The sequence below is a fragment of the Protopterus annectens genome, chromosome 1.part1 (genome assembly GCF_019279795.1).
Source record: "Protopterus annectens isolate FY-2018-M chromosome 1.part1, PAN1.0, whole genome shotgun sequence".
In the NCBI taxonomy this organism is placed as follows: Eukaryota; Metazoa; Chordata; order Ceratodontiformes; family Protopteridae; genus Protopterus; species Protopterus annectens.
The window spans coordinates 730,082,172-730,094,717 of NC_056726.1; the positions used below are offsets into that span (position 1 = coordinate 730,082,172).

The 12,546-nt window shown below is 37.2% G+C and overlaps 1 protein-coding gene across 2 annotated transcripts in view; it reads right to left on the bottom strand.

Annotated features, from left to right (window-relative positions):
- Nucleotides 1-475: 475 nt before the first annotated feature.
- CNTFR (ciliary neurotrophic factor receptor) overlaps nt 476-12,546 on the bottom strand; it is a 2,564,731-nt gene continuing 2,552,660 nt past the window's right edge. For both annotated transcript variants that reach the window (XM_044077809.1, XM_044077802.1), the window contains one exon: nt 476-1,658. In XM_044077809.1, the coding sequence (XP_043933744.1) occupies nt 1,658 (1 nt within the window). In that variant the 3' untranslated portion in view covers nt 476-1,657. The remainder of the gene's footprint in view (nt 1,659-12,546) is intronic.

The following is a 12,546-nucleotide window of genomic DNA, read 5'->3' on the forward strand; positions in this document are numbered from 1 at the left end:
GCAGGTGGTTGGTGTGACAGGGCAAGATGCAGAGGACAGGAAGAAATGGAAACAGGATCAACTAACGGGAGCAGCCGAAAGAAGAGGTTGTACTAAAATGAATGGTGTGGTTATTTGTGCCCTGGGGATGAAGTGTTGCAGGTACATGTGTGCAAAGAGGTTTTATGAAGTTATTGAGAATAATTTACTAGGTCAGCCTCAATATGGCTATTGTGCATTTCAGGCATATAATTTAACTGATTTTAGATAACTTCAAAATGAATGCTGCACTGATAAGATCTGTAGTGTGATGTAATATCACTTAAAATTGGAGGTTCGTAGAAGAACTAATCAGTTAATCATATTTTATTAAAATCCATGTGTCACAAAGAAGCAAGCATGTTGATTCCCCATTTAGTATCAAAGTAAAATTTCTGTATGCACCTAGTCCACTTCTGTCAGCAAAACAAACATAACAAATAAAGCAGAGAATACATTTATCATCATGAAATGATCATATTTAATGAACAATGTCTGTTTTATATACATCTATAAAAATTCAATTACAGCATGTTAACAACATAGTACTAAGTACGTACATTATTAAATAATGGAAATCAAAGGCTGAAGTAAAGAATAGCCGTTTACAAAATGTGATTGAGGAGGGAAAAACATAGGGATACAGTTTGGTGTAACTACTACATTTCTATATGATGGCATACTTATTTTGTAATAAGACAAATACATTAAATCAAAATGAGTCCCTCGTATAAATGTACCTGTAAGCAAAATGTAAGACACTTTTGAAGAAACAAAGAACCTAAGAGGTTAAGTTCTTCCTAAGACTGTTTATCCTAACTTGATTGAATAGAAGTATGAGTGATTAGTCAATATCACACATGGATATTTTAACAGGAATGGATTTCTTATTATAAAATAACACAGTCCATAATAGGCGCATAGATCATTGAGTTACAATGCAACATTTTCGGTTTGTTCATCTTTAGCAATATTATCAGTAAACCAAGTACAAAACACTTTTTCAAAACATTCGTCATGAGCAAAGACAAGGTCAAAGTCTACACTCCTAGCAAAATGTCACTTCCTTGTTGCCGTTCTTTGAACTTTTTTTGGCAACACTGGTTTTATTCATCTGCATTGACAAAGTGATGGTGTGGGCCCTCATGAGAAATATCCATCCAGCACATCTGCAGCTTGTGGGAAGAACAGCATCGTGGACAAATAAGTTCCTATGTGTCTTTGGCATGATGGTTTAGCTGTATGTTCTTGTTATCATTTGTTTATTACGATCACATTTCTTTCAGCTTTGACTTCAAAGTCTTAACATTTTCTGTCTTCAGTGATTTTTTTGTAGCACAGTTGAGGTTAACTTCTTGTCCTAGCGCTGCATATATTTGATGTCACTACCTGGATGGCTCCATATGGTGTTACTTTTCTCCCATCTTTTAATATGTCTGTGTCCATTTCATTTAAATCACAGGGTGTGAAATCTCATTTTTTTTTTTACAAAGTTTATCCATTTCATTATTTTATTTTTATAAAATGAATCAATGGTGACAAATGCACAATTTCCTCTGAACCATGTGCAAAATAGAAAAAAACATATGCTTAAGAATTATTTTCATTGTTTCTTCCACAAGGCTATGAAGAAGAAGAATCTAAAGAAAAAAAAAGAGAAATGATTAATGTATAGTAGATAGAAACTATGATACTATTCAGTTATAATTGTCAATGAAAACAGAATGCATACTGCAGAAGACACATATGATGCATAATTATATCAGTTTAGAAAAATGAAAACAAAATATATACCGTGGAGCTGAAGCAAACATTATATTCTTTTGATCTAGAAGAAATATCTTTTGATGCGAGTTGTGAATGTGAAAGGATTTATTGATCACTCTTCTTTTTAAGGGAACTGTCCACCCAAGTACTCAGGTCTCTCAGAATCTTTTCATTTTAAAGTCACATATTGTCTATGCTGCAATCTGGAGCTAAGGAATGCTAATCAACTATTACAATGTTGTATTTTTTGACGTTCAGCTTGAGCCTATTTTTAGTATAGCAGCTACTGAAAAGGTGACCTCCTTATGGTGTACCTGTATGTTAGAAAGGGCATGACAATGGCTCCTAGTTTGCAATCATCAACAAACTTTCTTAACCAAAGATCCTTATTTGATAAGTAGAAACTTGAGAAGTAGATGCCAGACAGCAGATGTCCCAGAAGAGATCCCTGCAGAACTCTACTGGTCACCTGCATGAGGTACCCCTACTCTTACTGTGCAAGTCTTGTCTCTAAGCCATTTTGCTTCCACATAACTACATGTGGGTCAATTTGGAGCTCCGTCAACTTATTTATTATATTTGCATGGGGTATGGTATCAAATGCCTTGGAAAGGTCAAGGTACTCTGTGTGGACAGCTTGTCCACAGCCTACCTCCTGAGTAACCATCTCAAAAAAGTTCCTAAGATTCATATGACAGAATCTATCTTTGACAAAGCCAACTGCTGGATGTTGAGACTGATCAGATTTTTGTTATCATAGTTAAGTAGGTCAGTTATGAAATGTTCCATAACTTTGTAGATAGGACTCATTAGGCTAATGGTTCTGTAATTCCTGTGATCTGTGGTAGGGCCATCCTTGGGGATTGATATCACTTTCACTTATCTGCAAGTCCATTGCATGAATCACCATGGACTTTATCAACAAAGATATAGGTAATCTCCAAACACTTGACCCTACTCAGTTTGGATTTGTCTAGGGAGATTGCGCCTGTTAAACCTGGTAGATGCCTTCAAGACAGTCAGCAAGGTCCTGGACGAGGGGAAATCTGTGCCTACAGCCTACCTAGACTTAGCCAAGGCTTTTGACACTACCCCCCACTCAGGCATCATTGACAAACTCATCCAGATAGGTATCAATATTTATATCATTAGATGGGTCACTAGATAGTACAGATATAGTCAAAACATGGAAATCCACCTCCAGCATCAGACTTTTAACCATTGGTGTTCCGCTGGGATCAGTCCTGGAACCTCTTCTGTCTGGAATCTATTTCACCAAAATACAAGGAAAAACTAAAGGTCTGTGGCTTACAATGTTTGCTGTTGACTGCAAACTGGGAGCGGTCATAGAATTTCCAAATGATGTCAACATCCTACAAGAGGGTCTTACAGAAACAAATGATTGCTGCCAAAGTCATTGACTTAAACTCAATGCAAAAAAAATGTATTATAATCCCTTTTGGTAAGAGTGATGCTCCTGCTAACTACCACAGCAACGCATTAAGTATGCACTCAGAGGTGAGAGACCTGGGCACACAGGTTGATAGCAACCTTACCTTTGATTACCGTGTCTCCACAGTGGTAAGGAGGGGATTCTATATTGCTCATCTCATAAGTAAGGGCATTGCCTCCAGGAAAAAAAGAAGTTATAACCTCCCTGTACTGTTCTCTCCTTAGGCCAATAATTGAGTACAACACCCCTTTTGGTATGTACCTTTCCAAGCACCTGCAGCATTTGGAGAGACCACAAAGCTTCCTCACAATGAAAATTCAAAGTCTTCAGCATCTGTCCTATGTGGGTCATCAGAAATCCCTGTCACTTTATTCTGTTTCATACAGACTACTCAGAGGCAATATCTGAACCTGCTTTACTGGAAATGCTGCATATCCACAAGTCAAATGATACTCGGGTTACTCGTTGTAAAGACCTTAACCTGGTATCTGACATTAATACAACCTGCTGGAGGGACATATTTGTGTCTCAGAGGTTACCACACCTTTGGAACAGACTCCCACTTCATGTCAAACAGAGCACCTCATTGGCCCACTTCAAATGCAGTCTGGATGATTGAATGGGCAACCGTAAATTCACCCCGGAAGTTCCACCTGTGTCCCTCTTGGACAGGGGCAATAGGTGATGATTATGGAAATAAGGGTAGACCTTGGCTAGGCTTGTAAGGGCCCTAGGGCTATTAGCTTAGTAACTTCCTGTGATCCTATGATCAACACAGCCATGCACGACTCCCATGGGACAAAGACTATTTACAGGTTCAAGTTGAAGATGTTGAGGAGTGGGTTCGCTGATGCTTGCCTAGTGCGATTAATTAGGAAACTGGGTATATTGTCAGGCCCCATGAAGGAAATTGCCTTTGTTTTGGAGATTATCTTCAGTACATATTTTTTCATGATGGCTGGTAACTTTGATTCCATCATGAATAAGTATGTTTAGAATAGATATCTCCGGGGTGAGGTTGGCACTAAATTTATTTGCCATTAGCTTGACAATATTCACAGTATCAGTGTAGTTAGTAACATTATGAATAAGCTCAGAGCAATGTTAAGTGTTATTTCTTATTCTTCTGACATAACTACAGAAGGATTTGTAGTTGTCTTTGACTTCTCCAGCTAGTCTGAGTTCGTGGAATGCCTTTGTTTTTCCTATGTTTTTTTTTTTTTTTTTTTTTAGTTTGTCATCTGTTTGATGTTAGCATTAATTTGGGGGTCATACTTTTTTAATGCTTGAGGATCACCATACTGGTATGCTTTTGACCCTCCCTATTTGTTTGGATCTCATTAGGTCTGCCAGTTTAATAAATTTGCCCAGTAGAACATTTCTGTGCATCTCTTTGCAGTGTCAACATTATGGGTAATATTGTTATAGTTGATTTTAGAGACCTCATGACAGAATTACACTAGAAGACCTTGAATTCTGCATTTTTTTATTTCTGATAGTTTGGACATATTAATGGAAAAGGTTACTAGTTTGTGATCTAACTTGACCAGTGAGGGGGATACCTTGGGGGTGCCACATATAGATGCTAAGTTTGGTATGATTAGGTTAAGTATATTCTGCTCTCTAGTAAGTTCATTAATAATTTTGTCCAGGGAGATTTTGTTTAAAAAATCTCGTCATTTTTGTGCATATCCTGTGCTGGTTGTATAGGCCCTCCAGTTACTCATTAGGTATTTCAAATTATCTAGGATAACAACATTTCTACTTATGGTGAGTTCATCATGAATATTTTGGAATGTTGTGTGATTTTCTGGAGACATGGAGGGGGTACTGCAGCTTGCTATGATCTGATAGCTGATATTTTTATTATGATTTGAATATGTATAAGCTCTGGTCTTTGTCTTGAGGTAATGTGGTCTCTAACAAATATGGATACACCACAAGAGTGTCCATCGGGTCTAAACAAGTAGAAAGTGTACAACCTGTGTGTTGATAGAGGTGTCTTTGGTAACTTAAACCAGGTGATTTCATAACACTCACACTCACACTCACACTCACACTCACACACCAAATGAAAGAAGTCGTCAAGATCCAGTAAGTTTGTTGTTAAGACTTCTAGCATTAAGTAGAGTTACCTTGATACGGTTCAATGCTTGGTTTGTTTTGGGAGTTAAGTTAGGAGGTCCATCAGTCTGACCTTATCTAAAAAAGTTTCAAAGGGATAGCAAAAGTTTTTGCCAGTAAGCAGCGGCCTTGGAAAGACAGGTGCATACCATGCTTGGAGAAGCAAGTATCGCTTTCAAGTGTGTCCTCTCATGCTGGCACATTCTGGAGCCCCCTACAATGACACTAAATATTTAGCTTAATTGTTAACACTAGTAATCTCTTCTGTATACATCTCCATCATTTTTGGTGATGAAAGGGTTGTAATCAATACTAGGACCTTTCCTGTACTTGGGACATGCGTGCAGAACTCTCTCCATATCCATAAGGTTGCTTATCTCAACATGGGTCCCTATCTTTCTGCTCCTACAACATCTGCAATCTTGGCACATGAGAGATAGCTCACTGTCACCATGCTTTTGTCTAGCCTCGTGAGTGTAGAATCCATGTAGCTAACTAGCACTCACCAATCACTAGTATAGTTCTATTTACGTTTGAAGATTTCTTTGATGTAATGAATCAGAGATCTGCTGTTTCCTGGTGAATCTCTACAGTATGTTCTAAGCAATGCTGCAGTTGCTTAACTGATGCTAGGCCTTCCACCTACTAGTCTGTTGCTGCTAGGTCAAGGATTGTTTTAATGCTTCAGTGCATGATAATTTAGTTAGAGCCTGTGAGGAGTCTGGTGTAGATAGATGATGCTGACTGGATTTGTTTGTCTGTTTGTGGGAGTGTGATCTTGAATTTGGTTAGGTACTTGTACCGCTCACAAACAGACAATGATGAGCTAAGAAAAGATCACTATCTGTGAGCATCAAATAATTCATACTTTGCCTTTGTATTACCATGTGCTATGAGGCTGGCAACAGATGACAGGCTGGCTGGCAGATCTTCCATTTTGACAAAAAGTACAGGGTGTATCCAGGAAGAATAAAAGAATATAATAATGTTTTTGTACTTGGATTTACGATATTATTTCAAGAAAAATAGTAGATATAGATTAATTAAAGTCTGAGCACTAAGTTAACGGTATGCACTCAATATTTGAGTTTGACAGGTGAGTAAGAAACAAAAAATGGTTCAAGCATCAAAACCAGGTAGGTTTTCTTATTGTTTCTTTCATTTTATCTCTTCAGTTTAACAATAGTCGCAGCCATTTTATATCTTCAACTTAACAATAGTAGCAGCCATTTGCCTGGCATCTTTTCCCAAGACTTCAGGAAAGCTGAGCTTTTGAAAGCACATGTTTTTTATGTCTAGTTTAAGCTTGAAAATACCATATTATATAAAATAAAAGTTTTCACTGTGTGATACCTTAAACCTCATGTAATGGAGGTCCATGGGATAAATGCAAATGACCCCTTAAGGACATCAAGTGTTTCAGATTTATGGCTTCTGAATGTCCATGACTTTTTACTTTTTAAGTCTTTATGGTTACATTCAGGCCAATAAAACCAAATCCCTATACTGTAGACATTTACGTTTTGGCCAGTTACTTGAACCCAAGACATTAAAACCCTGGACAGTTGTTGCTCAAGAACAATAGCAAATGTTATTGGTGGTAGGCAACCGTCCTTGTACCCTTTGATATAGGTGCAAGACCCCCACCCACAAAGTATATATACTTGAGACTTAAAACTTAAAAGTTAATGTATGCTTCATGGAAGACTACATGATAAAATTACTTAAATCAATATATTTTTCGGTCTTGCTGGGGAGAATCACAAGGGTTCTGTGTTGTAGGAATGCTCTATAAAATATGTAACAGTCATTAATGATAGTATTTTGCTTTAGGGTTAAAATGAATAATCCAATGAAATCAATAAGCTAACTTCAAGATGACTGACCATCAACCTGGAAAGCATTGGTTGACAAATCCAGGGAAGTCTTTTATGAGATCTCACTGTGGAGGGTATGGAGTACTGGAAAACCAGCTGGCTTAACATAAAGGATTACAGGCAGCACATCCATCTCAGTGAGTCACATGTCACTATGACAGTGACATGCATTTCTTAAAAGGAATCCTTGTACATCATAATATTGTAATACTGGCATATTATGGGTGATAAGTAATGCAGAGTTGGACATTGGAGTTAGCATTTAATGTGGGTGTTTGGTAGACAGGCATGCAAACCCAGTTATTAAAATATGATTTGGATATTTTAAGGGCTGACATTGTGATGTTATGTAAATTCAACTGGCTTTCATGTGGTCCAAAAAGATGTGGACACAAACTAATTTTCCTAGTCAAAAGCTTGATTCCATAATCTGACTGTACAGGCCTATGGCTATTACTAACCTGATACTTCCCCTAAAGCCAACATACAGATATAATTGTTCATTAAAGGTTAAGTGTTGCAGTGGTTAGCATTGTCACCTCACAGCAAAAGGTTCACCGTCTTGATTCTCAGCTGGTGTGCTATCTGTACAGATTCTGCATTTCTTCCCTGTTTTGCGTGGGTTTCTTCTAGGTGCTCCAGTTTGCTCCTACATTCCAAAGACATGCAGCGGGTGAATAAGACGCTCTAAATTGGCCCTAGAGTGTGCATGTGCATGTGTGGTATCGATGAACAACCGTGGCAGTGATAGCCAGCCAGCAATGCAAACCTTGGCTCTAGAGTGTTACTGTTGAAGTGACACCCCAACTTGATATTGGAAAACGGGTTGAGGGTGGATGATAGCCTGATTATTTGTGAAGTACTAACTATCTTAATGCTGAATGGCTGCACTGGGATTGAGCTACTTATTGGTCAGGACAGGTATCGGGATGTTTGCATGCTCAGTAAGTCTTTATTTATGATGCCTGAGTCCACCTGTACACTTTGCAACATTGTTCAAGTACCACTTCTGTGTTCTTTGCCTGGAATGAAGAAAATTGTTATAATTGTTGTCATTTTCACTCTTTCATCCAGTGTAGCCAGTCATATAGTAATATTGCTGTGTCTGTTAAATTAATTATGTTTTTTAAACCTACTATGGCCTTACATGATTTGGGCAGTCTTCAGAAAAAAAAAAATGAAATCCTATTTTATGAAGTGGTACTTATACCGGGCTTCTTTGTTCAGCTCTACCTTATCCCTATTGAGAGAATTCAGGTATGCCTAATTGTTTAAATGAAATAGTGAAAACAATAGCCCCATACACGACACTCATTAAAAAGGAAATAGGAAATAGTGTTTTAATACTTTCAAAATGTGTAATGAGACAGAAAACGTCTGGTTTGCTATTTGTAAAGGTCAGGTTGTGTTTTACCAGAAGCCAATAACCACACAAGAGACTACAAGGAACTAGTGTTGCAGTTAAGTTTATTTCCTGTTAAAATTAAAAAGAATATAAACAGAAGGACTAACAGTAAAGGAAGAGTCAGCACAAGAGAGAGTGAAACATAAAGCGAATGTAGTAAATTCTTAAATAAGACAATATATGAAAAACAATGTATGAAAAACAAATATCTAAGAATGCTTCATATAATTTCTGGTAAGTATTAATTCAAACTACTTGATGATGAAAGAAGCCAGCATGGCCATTAGGGTAGCACAAACTCCTTTATGTAGGCAGGATGAATTCATACAAGGCTCGGTCGATAGGGGTCATTACTATATTGGGATGCCGTGCTAATGGCACAAAACTGGGCTTACAGGGGATACATGGAAAGTGCCAGAATGCAAGTGCACTGATGCATTCTGTACTGCTTTCACTCACTTGTTATAACTATCATAAAGACCCAGGTGAAAAGCAATGGCATCATCCAAATCGTGACTAATACAGACAGGTCCTCATGTGACAGTAATGTTCTTGATTCAGACAAGTTTTTTTTTTTTGTTTTTTTTTTTTTAATAATATCAGAAACGTTATTTTGCACCATTGATACAGTGAGTAACATATGCATGCACACATACACACACATACACACACACACACACACACACACACACACACACACACACACACACACACACACACACACACACACACACACACATATCCATTCACCCCCTCACACACCCACAAACTGTGTCTTAATGTTTGTGTGCATGTGTGTATGTGCGTATGTGTGCACACATTTTGTTTGTGTGTGTGTGCGTGTGTGTGTGTGTGTGTGTGTGTGTGTAAGTATGTGTATTTCATGTGTATACAGTTTTTTGAACCAAGTCTGAACTTGTTTGTGCATTCCTAGTGTAATAGTACTACAGTGCATCATATATTGTTAAGAATGGATACATCAATTAAAATATTTATGTGTCTTTATTTCTATGGTATTTCTGACTGTTTGTCTGTATGAATAAATGAGTAAGTATGTCTGTATATCACACTTTTTTGTACCTGCTGTGGAGAAGCAGGATGTATAATTTATAAAACTGCAGCCCTGTATGTAGATCTTTACCCATTCAAGCATGCTGCATAATATATGCATCTCACTGTGTGGAGTACCCTACAGAACAAAACTCATGCTCTTCTGTCCAGCTAGAGCTGTAGACACCCACCCACTATTGAATATCTTATCATTAAATCATACAATTATTTCTCCAGTTTTCCACTTACTTGGACTGGTCATTGATCATAATATAAAATTTTACATACATATATCACAGACCATAAAAAAAGTTCACAAAAAACTAGGAACCCTGAACAGAAATCTACACTTTCTAAATAAATCTTCAAATGCCACTATAGCAAAAAAAAAATATTAACTCTACACATATACCTTACAAATTCTCACAAATATTAAGAAATATGACCTAGCAAAACCTGAAACTTGCTATAATAAAATTGCATAGTTTGCTACAGTAACAAATTTCAGATCCCATCATCATTTGACTGTAAAACAACCATCCTGACTCAAACTACCAAATCTACTTCCTTATAATCAACTCACCTTCACCCATCGAATACTAAATCAGCCAGAAAAAATACCAGTACTTCAAAATCTACTAATGCACTACTCCAGTAACAAGGTATTGCATTCCAGTAATAAATCCTTCCTAAATATATTCAAAGCTAATGATGCAGCTGGAGTTTTCCCTTCCTCCACCTTCAAAGCCAAAACTTGGAATTCCCTACCATTAAATATCAGAACAGCTACTAACACTTTCAACTTTAAAAAAATTCCCAAATCACACCTATCAGAATCATGGACCTACTCTTGCACAAACCCAGGTTAGGAAATAAATGTCTTCAGGTAGCTAAAGGAACAGAACCTGTTATTTTTGCATTTGAATAGTATACCCCCCAATAAGTCATAGTACTGCTATGCTATGTATTTTATCTAGATTATATGATTGTATCAGTGAAACGTATTACATGTATTTTCATTTTGCACTTGTATCTGAAACTGAGTCAATATTTGTACCGGTATGGTGGTGGTGCTATGGTAGCGTTGTCGCTTCACAGTACGACATTGTCCTGTTCAATTCTCAGCTAGAGTCTTCTGTGTGGAGACTGCGTGAATGGGCGTACCTTCGTTGAAGGTTGTGCGTCAGGGCTGACAACTCGGCACGTAGAAGTCTACTGCCAATCATTAGTGGACCGGAGTTCCACTGTGGCGACCCCTAACCGGGAAAAGCCAAAAGACACAAACAAACATTGTATATGTATCTTACAGTTATTTCTAAATGTGGAACTTTCCTCCATGGGCATACATTGAAAAAGGACATTTTGTCCAGTCAGACTTTCCTGGTAAACAAATGTAAAATAAGTAAAAACCAACTAACTAAATAATATATATATATATATATATATATATATATATATATATATATATATATATATATATATATATATATATATATATATATATATTTATATATATATATAGGTCTACTTTACATGGTCAACTTTTCAGAAAGTCGACTTTCATATGGCCAAGACCATATGATCGACTTTCGGAAAGCCGACCATGTAAAATAAACACAAAAAACACAACAAACACTTACCTTAAAACTGTTAACAGGGGGGCAAGCCCCCCTGCTCCAGCCCCCACACCCCCCGTAACTTAATATACCAACTCCGAGATTGCACTACAGTGCGGAAGATGGAAATTTTCCATTCCGTACTGTATGGCGATAGCGGTTCCCCATGGTCAGCTTTTCAAAAGTCGATCATATGGTCTCAGCATATGAAAGTCAACTTTGTGAAAAGTCGACCATGTATATTTATATATATACACAGTAAACTCTCAGTTAATCGGCACCCATGGGGATTGGTAGATGCTGGATAACTGTAGTTTCTGGTTGCTTGAGAGTTAATATTAAAAAGGCCTGACTAATACTGTACCCTATACTATTTGTTTGGTTTGACTTGTTCTTAGTTTGAGGAGAGAGGGAATTTATTCCTATCTTCCTTTTTAAAACTCTAAAACTCTAAAAATGTAATATATGTTTCTGCGGGGGGGAAAACAGTGCAACACATGAAAATTGTACTGTATTTCTGACTTTTTTTGTCTGGTTGCTTGAGAGTTCTGGTTGTTTGAGTTCTTGTTAAGCGAGAATTTACTATATATATATATATATATATATATATATATATATATATATATATATATATGTGTGTGTGTATGTACATATATGTACACACACACACACACACACACACACACACACACACACATATATATATATATATATATATATATATATATATATATATATATATATATACATATACACATATATCTAATTTCAGTAGCTCGAGCCCAAAATGTCAAAACTGCACTTGAGTGAAAGAGCAGGATGCCGAATTTGGAAATGTCAAATCCGCGGTTGTGGAGGAGTGTACGTGCGGTGGGATTCCCTGTGTTTGTGATGTGCGGTGTGGTATGTGAATGAGCTGGAGATTCAGGTAAGTGATGTTTTACTAGTGGTTTTGGGTAGGGATTTCAGTTTGTGTGAATGTGTTTGGAGTTTTGAGGTGTGGGTTAGGGTAGGTAGGTAAGACTGTGAGTGTGTAACTGTTGAGAGTGGTGGTATTTGTATGAATGTTATGTGTGCTTGTGCAAGGGGAGTGTAGAATGTGTAATGATTTTTTTTGTGTTTTTGTTTTTAGTGCGACCTCAGAGTTAGTATATATTAGTAGCGGGTGTATGGGGTGCAGCCCCCCAAATGAGGAGTGCAGGGGTCTTACCCCCCTGCTTATATGTAGGGTCCGTG